Source organism: Embiotoca jacksoni, unplaced genomic scaffold (assembly GCF_022577435.1).
Source record: "Embiotoca jacksoni isolate LCO1_2020_lvr unplaced genomic scaffold, fEmbJac1.0.p SCAF_14, whole genome shotgun sequence".
Lineage (NCBI taxonomy): Eukaryota > Metazoa > Chordata > Actinopteri > Embiotocidae > Embiotoca > Embiotoca jacksoni.
In genome coordinates this window covers 14830705-14849329 of record NW_027185274.1, presented here as the reverse complement: position 1 = coordinate 14849329, position 18625 = coordinate 14830705, and the positions used below count along the sequence as shown (strand labels likewise).

General features: G+C 40.2%; 1 protein-coding gene across 1 annotated transcript in view; it reads left to right on the top strand.

Moving 5' to 3' along the window:
* LOC138197382 (protein jagged-1b) overlaps window positions 1-18625 on the top strand; it is a 44265-nt gene that overhangs the window by 1182 nt on the left and 24458 nt on the right. The window contains exon 2 of the mRNA XM_069148173.1: window positions 5653-5988. Coding sequence (XP_069004274.1) covers window positions 5653-5988 — 336 coding nt within the window. The remainder of the gene's footprint in view (window positions 1-5652; window positions 5989-18625) is intronic.

The window sequence follows — 18625 nt, the reverse complement described above, 5'->3', positions numbered from 1 at the left end:
CAACAGGCCAATCAATCTGCATACAGCTGCTGAATATGGTTCATTTGTAGCTTCCCGTGCTAAATATATTCTTAATTCTTTTGGATATATTTGGAAGAATCCTCGATGAATAATGGAGAAGAAAAAACATGAAGTAGCACACACCCTCTAATCAGAGTCAGTTCCCTGGTTAGTAGCTGCATCTGCATCTCTTGGACCTTTGTCTATTTTGAATAGTATTTGCCACTTTCTGACTATTTCACATCTTCTCTGTCGTTATACCTTATGGCTGCATGTATGCACGCCTCTTTGGCTTTTGTAACAGCAAAGTTCAAATAGAACTGCAAATTCTGTCAACCTGGGAATTTTTTTTGGCAACATAAAATCTTTGCATGTTACGCCAACATGGGCATGAAGAAGCAAAACTCAAGACAATTTTCAGTCTTGTGAGCTGTGAGGCAGCGACTGGTTTTGGATGCGTAATTTGTGACAGGATCGACTCACCAGTACCAAGAACAAACCCAGAGGTGCTCCAGACTGTGCGTGTATGCGCGCGTGTTTTTTTTTTTTTTTTTTTTTTTTTTTTTTTTTTTTTTCGAAACCCTGACATCCAGCATCTGTGTTTTGGGTGTGTGTGGAGCCCAGGGCCGAATAAACTCCGGGGCGTGTGAATGTTGAACATTGGGGGGCAGCGCTGTGTGTCTCTCACTGCACCTCTACAACCCCTTCACAGCTGAGGAACAGCACACTCCACTCCCTCCCTCTCCGACTGCACTGCAGTGGGAAACACACTCAGGATCTTCTGCAGCTGCTGATGCCCATTTATAATGCAAAGGACAGGAGATATCAAACCTGTGGTTCATAAATGAGGCTTCTTGACACTCCAGCAGTCCCTCCGTGTTGTCTGTTGTCCTGTTCTATATCTCAATGCTTACACTGCTGTATAGGACGGCTCGCAACGTAGACTTTCAAACTGTGGCTTAAAACCTTTTTTTTTATTGTTATTATTTTTTTTTAATTATTATTTCTAAACTATATATATAATTTTTTTTAATGAAATCAACTTTATCACAAAAAAAAATCTTTGAAATCTCTCAAGCTGTCTGTTTCAACATCTCAAGCATGAACTGTTTTTAATTTTTTTTTCCCATAAACTTCACATTGGAAACAAAGGACTTGTAGACTGAAGAAAACACAGTTCAAAAGGTTAGAAGTTCATTTACAATTGGATTTTCCATATTAAAGGGCAAGTTCACACAAAAATATAATAAAAGCCAATTTATCCTCTAACCAATAAATCTATCCAGATACTGCAACTTCAGTGAGTCAAGATACAGACTTACCACAATAATGTTAAGTATGTACGGCTGCAACTAAAATGTAATTCATTAATCTGACATACACAATTATTTTTACAATATAGTTATATATTTGCACCTTGTGCATTTCCAGTCGAATAAGACTTGATTTTTGATAGGAAAACACAGAAAGTCTTTACGTTTGAGAGGCTGAAACCAGCAGAACGTTTGCCATTTTTCCATGAAATGATTCATCGGTCATTAAAATGGTTCCCACTAATTTTCAGCTCATTTAATAATCAGTTAATTAAATAGTTGTTCTCTCTGCAACGTCAATCAAAGTACCACATCAAAAACAGCAAAGCTTAAAAGAAATTAAGCTTTTCCAAATATAATTATCTGATAACTACTGTATGTGCAAAGAAACTGTTCACTGCACAGTCTGTGAACTATTGTGTATTTCATACTTGAAACACATTCAACATACCGATTGTATATGCATACATTCGATTTTTTTTTTAAGTAATTTTATTTCCATCTTTTTGTTTGGTTTATTTGTCTTCTAATTAGAACGACAGCTGATGCATCCAAAATGACATACTTGACTTTGAAAAGGAATGAGAACTTTCCCTCTAACTTTCTCCTGTTCTGTTCTCAGACAGGTGGACTACTTTATAACCGTGTCACTGGCCTTGAACAGCAAATCAGAGTTCAGTTACTGAACCTTGAGTGTCATTCTTCAGAGGATTTGTTGTGAGACAGTTTTTAGTGTAGTGAGCCTTTAGCTGCTGAAGCTCTCCTGTAGAGATGGTCTGAGCTTCGACTCGGACCTGTCTCACTCTATCACATTGTCTCTGTGTCTCACTCTCTATGGGTCTGACTGCCTCTGGTTAGACTGAGCGCTGAAATGCTGGTATGCAGGGAATGGCTCGGCCAGCGAGTGGAGGAGAGGAAGAAAGGAGGATGTAGAGTGATGAGCGCCACTGTATCTCCACAAGCCTTTTGATGTAGACAAGTTCACCCCCACCACCACCACCATTCCCACCTCACCCCCTCGCCCCCTCACCCCCTCTCAGCTCAGGGACAGGGTGCAGGAGAGGGACACGCAACCAGTAACAATGGGGCAACTGAGATCGTGGCTCAGTCTCGGGCAGCTCGGCTAAAACAGCGGACTCATGAGATGTTGTTGGTCTTGGTGATTTCTGTCCATGATTTAATTCACAGCACCTCTGAGGTTACACGATTCTAATTCTTTGAATTAATTAACTGTCATTGTTTCAGCGTTTGGGCAAGAAAGTCTAAAGGCCTGTGAATTATTCAGATTTATTCTGATGACAGTGGCCTTAGTTTTGTGCTTACCACTGTTGGAAGAAGCCAAAAACCCCACACAGGAGTTAAAAAAAAAAACACACACACACACACACACACACACACACACACACACACACACACACACACACACACACACACACACACACACACACACACACACTCACACACTCGCACATACCTAACCCTGATGCTCCGAAACTCTCAGGAGGACTTGTTAACTCGTGTGTGTGTGTGTGTGTGTGTGTGTGTGTGTGTGTGTGTGTGTGTGTGTATAAGAGACTGTGTCACCCTCCATCCATTCTTAAAGAGGGAGGAAACACAGAGAAAAGAAAAGAAAGGGAGGCAGATGAAAGGGAGGATGGCAACAATGTTGAAAAGAGCCGATCGCCACCCGAAAGAGAAATTACAGCTTGTTCTCAGATAGAGAAAGAAGTGAGGAGGAGGTGGAGGAGGAGGTGGAGGAGGAGAGCAGAATCCCAGTGTCATCGTCTCCTGGGAATAGAAAGTGAGAAATAAGATGGGAGTGGTAGAGACACATAGGAGGAGTAAAGAAAGAAAGACAAGAGGAGACGAAGCAAATAAAAGGAAGTTGAGTGATAAACATTTAGAGGATTATGTGGCAGGAGTCCTGGAGTATCTGTTCATTATTTAAATGGAAAATGTTTGCTTTTTCCTCCACTGGAGGTCAGACAGAGTTGTGGGAATTCATGTTATGGCCTCATTTCTTTCTCTCTCTCTTGTAACAAACTGATAAACAGATGATACTGAGGAGACATGCAGGCCGATTTAGATTCCCACAAGCAGGAAGACAGAATGCTGCAGAAAACTTTAATCCAAAACTGTTATCCACTACATACAAAATGTCTAAATTGAGCTCAAGTGACCTTGGTTTCTTGTACTTTTTAGTGACAGTTATACATCTTTGTAAATCATCCATCAGTCATGGAAGGTGGCAATATGGTTTTAGATTGTCCGTCCAACTCTCGTGGATGCGATATCTCAGCATCATTTGGGGAAATTTCCTCAAATTTGGCACAAATGTGAACTTGGACTTAAGGACGACCTGATTAGAATTTGGAAGTTAAAGGTCAAAGGTCATTGTGACCTCACAAAACACATTTGTGTCCATAACTCATGAAGTAATGTGCTAATTATGACAAAACACAAAAGTCTTATGAGATCAAATAGTGATGATGTTTATATCCAAAAAGTCAAAGGTCAACTTCACTGTGACATACAAATGTTCTGCAGAAAAACCTTTTTGTCTGTAACTCAACACCATAACTCGGGAAAAGAATTGGAGATTGTGCCCATATTTCACATTTGGTCAAATAGTGAATTGGTGACACTAATCTTGACTGTCCCTCTTAAAAATTGTGGAGGTTGTAAAGATCTTCTGAGCTGTCAGGTTGACGATGTGTGTGAAGCATCAACGTTTCAGAAGCTTCTTCGCAGCAACGTCCATATTTGAAGCATCGTCTTCTGTCATGGCTGCAACTTTTGTTCTATCAGAATCAGCTATCAGCCAAGCATGTGAACACATTTAAGGATTCCTGTTAAGTCTTCACTACATAAATTATTTAAGTCTGATCAGACATGCATGTAAACTGTAACTTGACCGGTTGGATGCAGACAACTGTGAGGCGCTAATTGTTGTTTCCTTTAAAGTGTTTGTTTGCTGTAAAAAAAAAAAAAAGTGGTTCAGCACAAAATTTGTCAAACCAACAGGAGCAGTTTTGATACACAAACTGATATTTATCTTCCCTGTGTTGCCGGGGATATTGAGGGTCTGAGTGTCTCGATAGGGTCATCAATTATTTCTGACCAGCAGTGGCTCTTTTTACTCCAATAAGTGGAGGATATAAAAACCAATTATCCCGTGAACCTTTACCTTCTCTATTTTTTTTTTAGTTTTGTGATTTTGTGGTCTAAAAGTTGGATTTTAAAAATATGACCTGTCTTTGGAGCAAAAAAAACTTCTCCAATTATTAAAACATTAAAGGTAGTCAGGCACTTTGACTTTTGGAAAATACACTTATTTGCTTTCTTGTCGAGAGTTAAATGTGAAGATTGATACCACTCCTATGTCTGCACACTACATATGAGGCTACAGATAAGTGGCTGCTGTAACTTCATAATTTTGTGATTTCCTGAAATCTCGAAAGCAATCGAAAGAAATCGAAAGCAAAGAAATGTGTATCCCAACATGCTGCACTGTTCCTTTAATCAGATTGTTTAACCCCATTGCATTACTACAGGTTGTGTCAAACATGTACTGTATTTTAAATGGCATCTGCATATTTCTGAGTCAACTTATATCATTTGAAAGCACAAAACCTCATGATGCAAACAATGTAAACCATCTTAAGGTACCGGTAACAATCAACAATAGCAGCAGCAGTTGTCTATACTTTGGAAGAGATTTAGATTACACATACTCGTTAATTACTTTGTGCTGCACACTGTTTTCACCTTGAGAGTCATACGAACAAAATGCGTCCCGCTTTTATCGTTTTTTAGTGAAAAGGGGTGAATGTTAAGCGGTTAAAATTTGTCAGGAGTGTTTCTGTCCTTCAGGCACTCGAAGTCCCGTCCACTTTCAAATTAGCTTCTGTTCCACTGGCTTTCATTGCTCAGTGTTACATCTCACAAAAGGCTTCTTTGAAATATCTTCCTAAAAAGCATTTTGGTAATTTTTTTAAAGATAAATTGGTTTCCACTACTGCACTGTTAAGTAACTTAAACAGCTCTTGATTTGAACAAAGTTCAAAGGGACAACCCACGCCAGAGACAACTTTGAATCAGTCGAAATTACCTGCAACCTTTCCTCCCTGCAGCACTGAAGCATCATTTTTATGATGCTTTTACAGAGTACATTTTGCAGAGTGTAGTGAATTTTCACACAACCTTAAATGACCTTAAATAAAGTATTCTCTACGTGCAATGAGTGCTTGCATACTGTAACTGTGCCAGTTTAATAACTGATAATATGTTAAAGTAACTCTCTCCTTCCTGCCTTGCTCTCTGCTCCCTCTGGACTCAGGCTGTGTGTGCAGTGGGGATGTTCGAGCTTCAGATCCGTCACTTCCAGAACCCACACGGTATCCTGCAGAACGGAGCCTGCTGCGACCTCCAGGCCAACGGGGGACAACGCTGCTCTGCCAGGGACCAGTGTGACACTTTCTTCCAAGCCTGCCTCAAGGAGTACCAGGCCCGGGTCGCCCCAATTGGAGCCTGCACGTTTGGGTCGGGCAGCACAGGGATCCTAGGTGGAAACTCCCAGTCGCTCCGCCACCGAGGAAACGATGGAGGAGGAGGAGGAGGAGGAGAAGATGGGACTAATGGACACATTGTCATTCCCTTCAAATACGCCTGGCCAGTAAGTACAGGGGCAGTAGTGGTTACCAGTATGGTTACCATGGGAACAGGCTAAGCTTCAAGTACAAAACAATACACTCAAATTGAGGCAGTGGAATAACAATGACACTCATTGGCAGAGTTCAGACTCACATTTGTCATTACAATAGAGCATCTATTTTTTTCCACTGCTGGCAGCAGTCACAATATATATTTACATGTAGGAAAGACAATTGACGCAACAGAATATGATGAGTTTTATGTCACTGCTTGGTCTCCTCTCCTGAAAAACAAGTTCACTTTACAAAATTTGAATAGACTTTAAAAGAAAATGTACAAAAATGTAAAAAAAAAAAAAAAAGCAGAGGATCTGTTTGATACATCGAATGTATCAGGCCGTTGTTTAGATTAGTGGTTCTCAGCCTGGCAGCTGAACGCGGGACTCGCCCGAGCAGATTCTGGGGAGTCAAATGATTATCAAAGGGGAAAAAAATGCGTGCTTCTATTAGCTATAATAGTTTATTTTTGTAACATTTTAGGCTTGTTGGCATTGTGGCCTGAGAGAGAACAATATTCAGTCCACTGCTTTGGTCAGGACTGAATTATGTTATCAACTATTATCATGATATTCAAAACGGACGTTATTGTGCCAAGATGCAATAATGTCTCATTTTGGTAACATTTGGTGATTTGTGAACTTTCATCGGACACCATCATCACATCAAAATTTTCAATTTGTCATTACTTTGAATATATGACCAAAACAAGTGCAAAACGAATGACATTTGCTGTGTTCCAAATCATGTACTAACACTTACTATTTTGAGTGCATTCACTCTGTCAAGTGTGGAAACGTGAGTACCAGGATGGTGCACTCAAAACAGTCCACAAAATGAGTGTGAAACGACATTTTCATCAACCTAAGGTATTTTCAACCTTCAGTGGCTGAAGAAGCTGCAGCTGTTGTAGAACACCACATCCAGGTGATTATTTTTTTAACTAATTAGCACCATAGTGCTGTTGGATAGAAGCCATCACTGTGTTAAACAGAGGGCACAAAAATACCTTATTTCCAGGTAAAATAATGAAAGACGTCAGATATGTTGCCAAGTAATGCATTCACGTTACGGTTATTTCTGGTAACTGGAGAACAGCGGTGTTGTTTGAGACAACAATACCCTGTTGAAATTCAAGCAATACACAAGTCAGAGTACTAAGAAAGAGTAGTATGTGGTTCTATTGAGGGAAGTACATCATTTGGAACAGTCATTCCCCTTCAGCCTCAGCTGTTTCGTATTTAGCGCTAAATTGTAAATGTTTAGCGTCTTAATTCAATTCGATTATATTATATTTATATAGCTCCTAATCACAACAAAGGTTATTTCATGGCATTTAACACATTAAAGTCCTTACAGCAGAACTTTACAGCATTATACGGAGAATCCCAACAATTCAACAATTTCCACATAAGCTAGGAGGGAAAAACTCTTCTTTAAGGGAGAAAACCTCCAACAGAGGGAAGAAAAACTCCCTCTGAACAGGAAGAAACCTCCGACAGAACCCACTAAACCAAGATGGTGAAAATGGTAAACATTATATCTGCTGAAGATCAGCGTGTGAAACTCATCATTGCGAGCATGTTAGGATGCTGATGATTAAATTTAGCTCAAAGCACTCTTGTGCCACGAAATGTAGCTTGTTCAAATTAAACAAGAAAAACTAACTCTTGTCAAACTGCTCACACGCGGCTTACGTCCACACTGAGGCAGGTAAAATATGTTTTGTGTTAAAAGGTCAGAAGCCTGGGAACCACTGGTTCTGAGTCTGAACATCATCTGCTACATATGATGATCACCAGAGGAGAAGGACCGATACATGAGAATAGTAACAGATGATAAACTAAATTATAGGATCTTTTTTTTTGTATTCCGCTGTAGTTTGTCCCTTAATCGGTCACATTGTCTCCTTCCTGCATATATTTGTTTCCTTCTCCCTCTTCTCCTCCATTCATCCAAAACTTTCTGTTTTTCTGTTACAACTGCTGGTCTTCTGGGAGCTTTCTTCAGGGCGTATCGAACAATCTGCACCTCGATCTAACATCGCTCAGCTTGCTGCTCCATCTTGTGTCCTCATTAAATATCAGAACAATTAAACTACAATTAGAAGTTGGCAAGTGGAGCCAAGATAGATATTGATTATTCAATTCACCTTTTTCTTTCCTCCTCCGGCCCTCCGTCTCACCCTCTATCTGTGTTTTTGTTCCCCCGATACCACATAAAGAAGCCACAAAAAAAAAAAACACTGACACAAGTTTGTGTGGATGAAGAGAGTTTTTCATCTGTAGAAGCCTCCTCACCAAACAAAATAGTGATTGTTGGACATATAATTGCTTCACTTTATTGTGCATCTATCATTTACACACACTGTAATAACAGAGCTGAACCCACGTAGGCAGATAATTAGCAAGTGAATCCACTGAAAAATACCTGTTAAATACAGTATTTTGATCATTGTTTAATTGCTTCTCAAATATGGATATTTTCTCAGTTGTTAATGAAAATAAGTTTCAGGACCTTTATGTATCTCCGTTCATTTCTTGTTCTCTTTTTGTTTAATTTGAGCTTCAAAATTCTTGAAATGAGAAGACAGAGAGTAAAACAAATACTCTAATACCTGTTGGACATGTCTGCACTCATTAGTCGCTTCTTTCCTGGACTTCACTCCAGCAATTTATGCGTTTTTATCACTAAAGCTATAGCTGGAGAGAATCCCTTCAAAATGAATCAGTACTGTATGGACACGTAGGAGTCAGCCACAATTTTCACAAGGATTTTATAGGGTTTGTTTGTTTCTTTCACTGCAGTCTTTTCCTTTTTCCCCTTTCTCTATGCCTTTGATCGCCCACAGCACGGTCGGCTGGTTTCTCATAATGAAAGGATTACAGAAATGGCAACAGAGGGCCTTATGGTTCTGATCCATAATCATATTGGGCTCTAATAATGTTTGTAATGTCGCACAAAACCTAGGTGAAGCTTCAGATCTGCACACACACACACACACACACACACACACACACACACACACACACACACACACACACACACACACACACACACACACACACACACACACACACACACACACACACACACACAGACACACACACACAGACAGACAGACAGACAGACAGCCATGTTGCTATCCCTTTAGACATTCCCTACACCATAATCATTATTTGTTGAACCAAGTCTTCATTCTAAAATTAAATTTTTTCTGGTTTTCTTGTTCCCAAAAGGGAGAGTCCCTACACTGTGACTCTGTAAACAGCTTTATGTCTTCACTACATAAGTAATATAAGTACACACACGTACACACGCACACACGCACACACGCACACACAAGAATGTTACACAGCACTGGTTTAGGTTTCTTCTTGATTAGTATCAGTCCAATTACCTGTGAGACACTGTGTCCCAGAGCCAATTATCCTCTCTTATCTGTGTAGTTTGCTTTTGTGTGTGTGTGTGTGTGTGTGTGTGTGTGTGTGTGTGTGTGTGTGTGTGTGTGTGTGTGTGTGTGTATATGTATATGTGTATATGTGTGTGAGACACTTTCCTCGTGTTTTTTTCTCGCTCCTGCCATACACTGGGGAGGTGTGTGATTGGCAGGTGTACGAGTGTGAGAAAGTTCTCCATCAGAAAGCCTACCTGGATCAGTTTCAGGGCCGGGCTGCAGGGGAGAGAGAGCGGGGACGCACTGTGGCAACCTCAGCGCATTTTCGGCTGAAAGGCTGGCTTTATCTGGCCATCTCTGGGAGGCGGAGGGTGGTGGGGCGGAGGAGGAGGAGGAGGAGGGGGCAGAGAGGGAGAGTGATCCCCTGCCCCAGGTGAGGGGATGAACAGGTGAGCACAGTCATTATGAGGAAAGGTGAGCTCCCTGTTCACTTGTTCATTCTCTCTTTCTCCCACTAATCTCTTCAGGGAGAAATGTGCCACAGCAGTCATATGTGTGTGTCTGTATTTGCTTATGAATGTGAGCATAGTTGTAATTTGTTGTGTCATGTTTGTTTTGCATATAATGTTATCAAGATTGCCTGCATGGCTTCATCTCTGTTAGGCGGCTGTAAGTCTGTGCTGTGATTATTCTGGTTAGAGCTATAAATCCATTTTATTTCAGGCAGTTTTTAAACCACCTGTAAAAGTTTTCATCCTGGGTAACCTCTCTTTGTCGTATAATAAGAATAATTCAACCTTTTGTAAAATACATTTTTTTGTTTAAGAGCTAGATGAGAAGATCGATACCACCCTCAATCCGTGCACTACAGAGCTATGTATGGTGTCACATTTCTCTTTGTCAACAGATGAAACAAGATATAACATAAGTAATGAGTGAGTTAGAGGTACCCAGTTCCATACACAGCACATAGACATCGCACTTGATTCGAATGTTATCAGTCTATTAGATAGCCATCACCGTTTGTTAACACCCACGTAATAAATCTTCAGACTGGGTTGACTGAATCTCCAATGCAACCGAACCGGCTTTAGTAATTATGGCCGGATCAAAGGAGGAAGTCAGGTAACCTTGCATAAAGTCTTACAAAGGCTGGTGTTATACTGGATCAGCGGGAGGGTTGGTTGTTGCATTGTGGGAGGTTAAAGTTAAGGTTAAGGTTAAGGGTAGGTTGAAGATTAGGGATAGCGTTAGGGACCAGTTGACTGACACTGAAACCACCAATCACCATAATTCAAACGAAGAAGCGTATTTTCCAAAGTGGCAAACAGTTTTATGGCTCAGTGAGGAAAGTTTATTAAATTGTTAAAAACAAATGTGACAGCATTTAGTGGACATTCATCATTATGGAAAAATTGCCGGTAATTGATCCTGTATTTAAAAACTACAAACGCAGAGGAAAGAGTAACATGTCCTTCTCTGGTTTTAATGTTAAAATCTGGATTTTGTCTTTGCCCTCTGGTCATCAGTGATCTTAGAGATTGTCAGAGGGACGTGCCTTCCTTTTGACTCCAGCGTTAAGAGTCACAGACACTCAGCGGTCTTGGATATTTAAGCTGTACTGCCTCCGCAGAGATCACAAAAGTTCAAAGACTTCATAAACCGCAATGTCATTTCTTTAAGCCGGCTGTCTGTTGGTGATTTCTCTGATGAAGGGAGATGGTGTAAAACCACCACTCAGCAGATGGTATGGGAAGTGAATCTGATATTTCCTGACCTTTTGTTGCTGAGTACTGATTCATCAAGGTCTAGTTAAGACTCACTCCTTTGTTAAAAGAACCTGTGACAAATGACAATATGATAGGTGCCATAGAAATACTTTTAAGATGAAGTGAATGGAGTGAAGTCCCAACCGTTTGTAATCCTCATGTCAAGTGTCAAAACTCCTTCATGGTCAGGTTCACTGCCGGAGGCCAGAGCTGGATGTTCCTGGGAAAGACTCAGCAAAGTGTGTGTGTGTGTGTGTGTGTGTGTGTGTGTGCGCGCGCGCGTGTGCGTGTGCGTGTGTGTGTCTGTGTGTCTGTGTGTGTATGCCTGTGTGTTAACAGATAACATGGGTTGTTCTGATGTTTGAACGACTGTGACCGAAGATAAACTGTTGATGATATTGCTGTATGATATTAAGTTTGTGACTTTTAAAAAGCTACCATGTCAGTTAAGATTTAGATTTAGACTTAGACTTTATTAATCCCACAGTGGGGAAATTGAGTCATCATAGCAGCATAGAAACACAAAAAGGTGCACACAAAAAGAATTTTTTTTACAAATATGTATACATAAAATAAGATAGATAGAAATAATTATTTTTGAAAAAAATAAGAGCAATAATTACATTTAAAAAAAAAAATACAGTTTGGGATAAATGGAAAGTGTCAGGTGTTATGAAAATAAAATAAAATAAAGTGTTCTGTATACACTGTATACAGTGACTCCAGTTTTATGATAGCTGCAGATAGATGTGGCTGAAATATGACTAAGACCTTTGACTTTAGTAAAAATGATAATACCACAATGCAAAAATACTCTTTCACGAATACAACTACTGCCTTAAAACTTCTACAAAGACAAAGTAATTTCAGAAAAATAAAATCCATAGGATATTATTATTAAGACATTAAGATATAAGTAACATTTTCATGTCATGACTTGTTAAATTGGAGCATTGCCATTTTATATTTTATGAGTTTATTACACATTTTCAATTTAAAATAATTGAATAATGGACAAAAATTATTACTTTATTCTTTAAATGACATAGATGTAATCTGTCCATTACCATAATTTTTTATATTTAAATTAATACAACTCAGAGTTGTACTAAAATGCAATGCAAAGTATACTGCAGTCTATACTTAGTTCTCCAGCACTACATCGCAACGTTTGCTGCAAATATTCCTCCTCACTCTGTTTACACTGTCAACTATACAATAAAGTCTAACAGTAATCTTTTCACTCCTCCATTTTCTTGATCCGTTGAGGCTACTTAAATTTTTTTTTTTTAATACAGTACAAGGCCTGTGATAAATGTTCACAGTGAGATCTGTAGAATATCCTCAGTAATCATGACAATGTTTCTAAAACGACACGTTCAGATTCACAAACGTAATTTATCCGATGTGTCGAGAGCGCCACAGATCACTCCTTTCTCCTATCTAACAACTTCAGCTCATAAAATCCAAAACAAAGTAGTATAGGAGAACAAAAAGGTAGTTGTGCATGTGAAGCACCTTTTCCTCAGAGTAAAATGCAAAGTGCAGCAGGCATGCAAATATTTTCACGTCGCTGCTATGAAGTGTGCCGATTCTACCCATCAGTCTCTATTGGTTCCTTTGTCATTCTGCTATCTTTATCTATGTTCCCTCATCAATGTTGAATTCAAACAGAGGTGAAAAATGGCTTTTATGTGTGTTACTATTGTCATATTTTGAGAATATCATCATTGCAAAGTGTATGAAGGGAAATGGGAGCTGCAGTTTATTCAGAAACAGCTCTTCAGACTAACATCGACAACTAACACACTATTATTGCTTTGTGTATCTGTGTCTCATCTCCTGCTGGTATTGTTCTCCTGTGAGTCGTATTAAAGGGAAAAAACACCTAAATAGTTGTTTCGGTCATAGGACTTGTTGAACAAAGCTCCCCGGTCAGGAGTTGAACAGTGGACGTTGTAGTTATGTTATGCGCCTTCCTGGAGATGCCGCTGGTTGCATGGGAACAGCCAAGAAATAATCTGACATGTAAATATTGTTTGTGGACTTCTGATTTTGTACAGATTAAACAAACAAAGTATACCGTTTTAATTAGTGAGCTTTATACAGTGGGTACCTGAGGGGAAATATGTTGCCTTTGGACTTTGGCCAGGCTAACTGTTTGCCTATTTGTAGTCTTTATGTTAACAAAGCTCACTGGCTGTCAGATACATAGTGGAGTAAAAAGATCAATATTTCCCTCTGTTGCAGAAATGGAAACACTTAAACAACCACATAACTTTCATATAGCTTACAGTAATCGAGGGAATGTACTGAGTTACTTTCCACCACTGAAACTGAATGGAAGGGACTCTCGGTATCATCAAACAGGACACGCGTTGTAACCTGTGCATTCCTGCTGTGTGGGAGCCGAGCAGAGGGAAGTCAGTGAAGGGAAACGAAAGGAGAGGAGCATAGTTGGAGCTTTCTTTTTCTGCCGAGTCTCCTTTTCACTCTTTCTCTACCTGTCGTTTGTGTTCTCCTCTCTTTTGTCCCCTAATTGACTCTCCTACGCAGCCTTGCATACCTGCATGTATGCCGATACTGTTGTGCACATCGTCTGTACATACACACCTGCAGGCACACACACACACGCACACGCACACAGACAGACACACACACACAGACAGACACACACACAGACACAGACATAGACACAGACACAGACACACACATTTCTCTATACAGACACACCCCAAAAACACAGATCAGGAATCCATCAAGCGACACACACACTAAACTCAAAAAGGTTAATTCCATCAGGATTCGGAGCTTGTGTTTTTCAGAGATAAGTTAATAACCCGGGGGTAAACGTCTCAAGGGAAGGGTGTTTTAATGATTTCATTTGTGTGCAAATTGGATGGAAAGTGGGAGTCTATTTATTAGAGAAGAAAAGAGGCAGAGGAACCTTGATTTACATGATCAGTGTGAAATTACGGTGTGTCCCTGTCATTGTGTGTCACTGAATGCAGGTAGACTATTTTTAAAATGCCTGTAATTACAAAAAGTAGTTTCCTTTCAGTGCCATCAATTTGTTTGTCTCTCTGTCTGTCCTACCTGCTTCTCTGACTTCTCTCACCCATCATCTCTCTTTCACTCACACAGACTCAATGTCTCGCTTGAATTGCTCGTTGCTTTCAGTGTCACTGCCCTCCAGTTATGTTCAGCCACATCACGTCCCTGTGGATCACACACAGCAGACAGAGTTACATTACAGCTGCCATAAATCCTCCTCTGCTCTCTGTGGTTTGTCCCCGAAGCTCAACAGGAGCAACAACAAACATTTTTAGCCATTATATTGTGAAATCTTTAAATCTGAGTCCCAGTGGTAATTTTAATCCGGCCTCTGCAGCTCTGGTCTGATATCCAACACCTGTATGGTCCCACTTTGGATGAGTAGCAACACATGAACTATGTGATGACTGTTGATCTTATATAATAAGATAATAATATACATTAAAATAGATGTAAATTTAGGTTAGCGCTCAATGTAGTCATTTCTAGTTGTTTTTTACTCCTTAATTTATTAAAATATTTAGATGTTACATCAAACATATAGAAATCCCAATCACTGTTTTTCTAATAGTCTCTTAAAGAATTGAAATCTTTAAAATATGCCTATTTTGAACCACTTTTCAAATTTTTTTATTGAAAAAATTGGGTGATATGTTTAAGAAGACTTCAGAAATCTGAATAACAAACACACAGAAACACACACTAATAACACACACACTTCCCAGACTCGTCCTGTTTTCTCACTCATAATACCGCTCTCTTAAAATGAAGCGTCCAGCAGCTAGACAAGGTAATTTCCTGCGGAAGTGAGAGAGGAGAAGGGGGTTTTGTTGGGGATGAGGGCAGTCGGTCTGGGTTGCGATGGGGGATGTGAGGGAGGGGTGGAAGGCTGTAGAAATAGATGAGATTAATAGACGAAAGGGTAAAGTTGGTGTTTTGGGTGGAGGTGCGTGTGTCATAGGAGCTTACTCACACTGTTGAGACAATCACAAGCAGCAGGGGCTGGTTATGGGGGGGTTTGAGGAGGGAGCACAGGATGAAGATGAGGCAGGGCGACATGGAGGATGAGGGCACATCGTGTCAAGAGGCCTCTGTTGTTCCACAGTGTTTGAAGTAGCCGCATAGTTTGGTTTAAGCCAATTACCCCTGCAGGAATGTGATGGTCAGACAGTGAGGGGGCGAGGATGTTGAGAGGGACAGGCAGATGGAGAAAGCAAGTACATTTACTCAAATACCACGTTTCAAAGAGAAATTCTGTGATTTTTATTCCACCATCTGACAGCTGCAGTTACAGATGAAGCACTGGACTTTTGCTTGTAATGGAGATTTTTTTTTTACACCCTTGTGTGGCTGTTGATGACAGGATCTGCGTCTGCTGGAGGGTAGAGAGTCTGAAGACAGAGGAAGAGGTGTCGAGGTGGAGATGATGGCAGTGGCAGCAGTGCTGGCGGACACATGGAAAGTGAGTGCAGGGCACAGAGAGGAAGATAAAGTCTGGTGCTAATTATATCCACAATGGAAGAAAAACAGAGGAGACGTCGAGAATGTGACAACAGACAGCTGTAATTATAGAGACGGGGTCATGAGAGCTGGGTGGGGTGGACGGCTGCACACTGGGGGTCTAATTCCTCGTCTTGTGCAGTGTGTGTGTGTGTGTGTGTGTGTGTGTGTGTGTGTGTGTTTTCTCTACCTGAGGGCAGGGAGCTGGTCGGCACTGGATAATACCCACAGAGACTTTTGAAATTAACAAATTAGCCACTAGCCTTTAACGTCTTGTCTCTTCCGCCTCTTGTGCACTTAGTACTCCTTGATCCACAGAGATCAATGTTTTTTATTTGTTTTTGTAAGCCAACGATCAATCAATAACACAATAATCATGTGTGACGCGAGGCTTCTTTGATTGTGGGTCTTTAGGGAGCTTGAGTGGTCAGATAATATTTTATTTTACTCTTCAAAGGAGTGACCTTTTGCCGTGTTCTTTACATTTTAATGTTATGAAATAACATAAACCCAGATTGTCACGTTTACTGCATTGACTTGTCTTACAGTTAGGTAGACCTGCAGGTTTGCTGCTGGAATAGTAATGCCATTGTTACTGTGGTTACCTCCACTACTAATTTTTATAGTGCAGGTGAGGTTTCAGCCATCCAATCCAGCTCGGGCACAGGTGCTGTCATGACAACCGTTTGCATGTTTGTGTTTGAGTCTGTAATTACATGAGCTTTCTGATGTGGTTGAACAACAAATGTTCAGATGAGCATTACGAATATTAAAAGTTGTGTAAAAAACAACTGTTAATTTAATTTTCTCAGCAAATGTTTTCAATTATCAGTTTGTCTTGCATGCGTGTGTTTCATATGTGCATAAAGGCTTAAGTGCATTTGTTTAATTCTTGTATGCAGGCTTTACTTGATGTTTACGAGGTTAGATGTAGGAGGCGAGCATGGGTGTGTCACACTTGATTACATACTGTATATAAAGATTTCTATTGTTTGACAAGATATGGAGCCCAAAAATCAGGAAAAAGAAATAACGATATATCAAATGAGAAAAACATTTTAATACTACTGCCACTTAAAAAAACGTGTTAGTTAAAACAAAAATAAAGATCTATAATTTTCCTTTGAACTTTAAAAAAAGAGAAAAACGGTATATCTTTTGCCTTTATCAGATGACAGAATAAATTATAACCTAATTTAAAACATCATCTCCCTCCATCAGTGCTCTGGACATACACGGACACTCCCATCTCATCATCATACATGCATTAGGAAAATTGGAAATGTGCTGAAAAAGTGGAAATGTTATGTGATGAAAATGGGGAATAGATAATGATTAAATGTGTGGGTGTAAAATAGAAAAAAATGAAAGAGAAGACAGGAATCAGCTAGTGAGAACAACAATCAGTCAATAAACTAAAACTCTGTGTGTTTGAGTTTGTGTAAATGGATGGCAAAAATTGTAAAGAGCTTAAAGCTACTACATAAATGCAGACCATTTGCCAAAGAACAGAATACTGTCTGTATTTACTTTAGAGTCATTACCAAGTTGGTTCCAAACAGACCCGTAAAATAAATGTTTTTTATTCTAATTTTGTCCGTTTCTGGCTTCTGTAGATGGCAGATATTTTTGAATGATTAAAGCAAAAAATCCTGTTTGTTTTCTAAATTGATAAATGACACATTTTATCTGCTGCAATCTCTAATTATTTCAGGCTAAATAATAGCCGTGTCTGTGGAAAACTAAAGGTTGCTGCCATTGGACGCCTGGCAAAGTCTGAATTGCGTGTACACTGGCATGCGGGTGTCTGCTCGCGTGCGTGTGCACGTGTGCATGTGCGTGTGCGTGGTATGTATGCATTAGTGTGTGAGCTCTGAGGGGAAATTCCTCTCTCAGGGCTGGGAGTTCTTCCTGTCGTAGAGCTGTGTTTGTACAGCCTGGCTTTGTCGGGATATCCTACCCTGCCCATGTCTGAGAGAGAGAGGGAGAGATGGAGGGAGGGATGAAGGGAACACCGATAAGGGGGGGGGGAGCGAGGGAGGGAGGGTGGGAGGGAGAGATGGAGAGGAAAGGATCAGGCTGAGAAACTGCAGTGGAGCAGTGAGAGAGGCAGTGGCAGGAGCTTGAAGGATGGAAAACAAACTTGACTTTTTAAAAACTTCATTTAATAGAATTTGGCATGCAATGACTAATGTCTGCCGAGTGGCTTGAATGAGCATAGTCCGCTGTAATCCTCAGCTTTACCGCTGTTAGACTGATGTGAGGCTGCGGGCGAAGGGTCTAGGCCGGACGACCAGACAGCCCGCAGCCAGAGGGTAGGGACAATTCATCATGCAGACTAATTCTCTTGTTTTCATGGTGTCTTGTTTTTTCGGACATGTCTGTCCTCTCCGGTCACAGACTTAGACCACCTGCACATGTGATGACTGGCAACAATCAGAGAGCGGGTCTCTGAAAATGAGTTGTTTTTGTGCAGGGGGCCACGTCACTGACTCAAACTCAGAGATATCAGGATCTGATGTTGCAGAGAAAACAATCTATAAAGCTGCTGAGTGGATGTGGTTTTGAAGGAGAAACACGGAAATAGAAGTGATTCTGAGCATTCTTTCGGTGCGTTGGATAGAGAGGAAATCAAATATCTGTCTAGAAATATTTTCTCTCAAACTTGCTGAGTCTGTCTACAACTATGTTTTGCTCAGCACACTGATGACACATATTACTTGTCCGTGTCTGATATTTTATGTGGATCTGAAAAAAAAAAAATCCAAATATAATGTCCCAAAGTCTGTAAAACTGTTAACAGTTTTGAGCGACTGCCCAGTTTTTCCTGTTAAAACACTTCACTGAGTTTTCTTGTTCAGTTAAAAAAAATCTCAGGTTGAA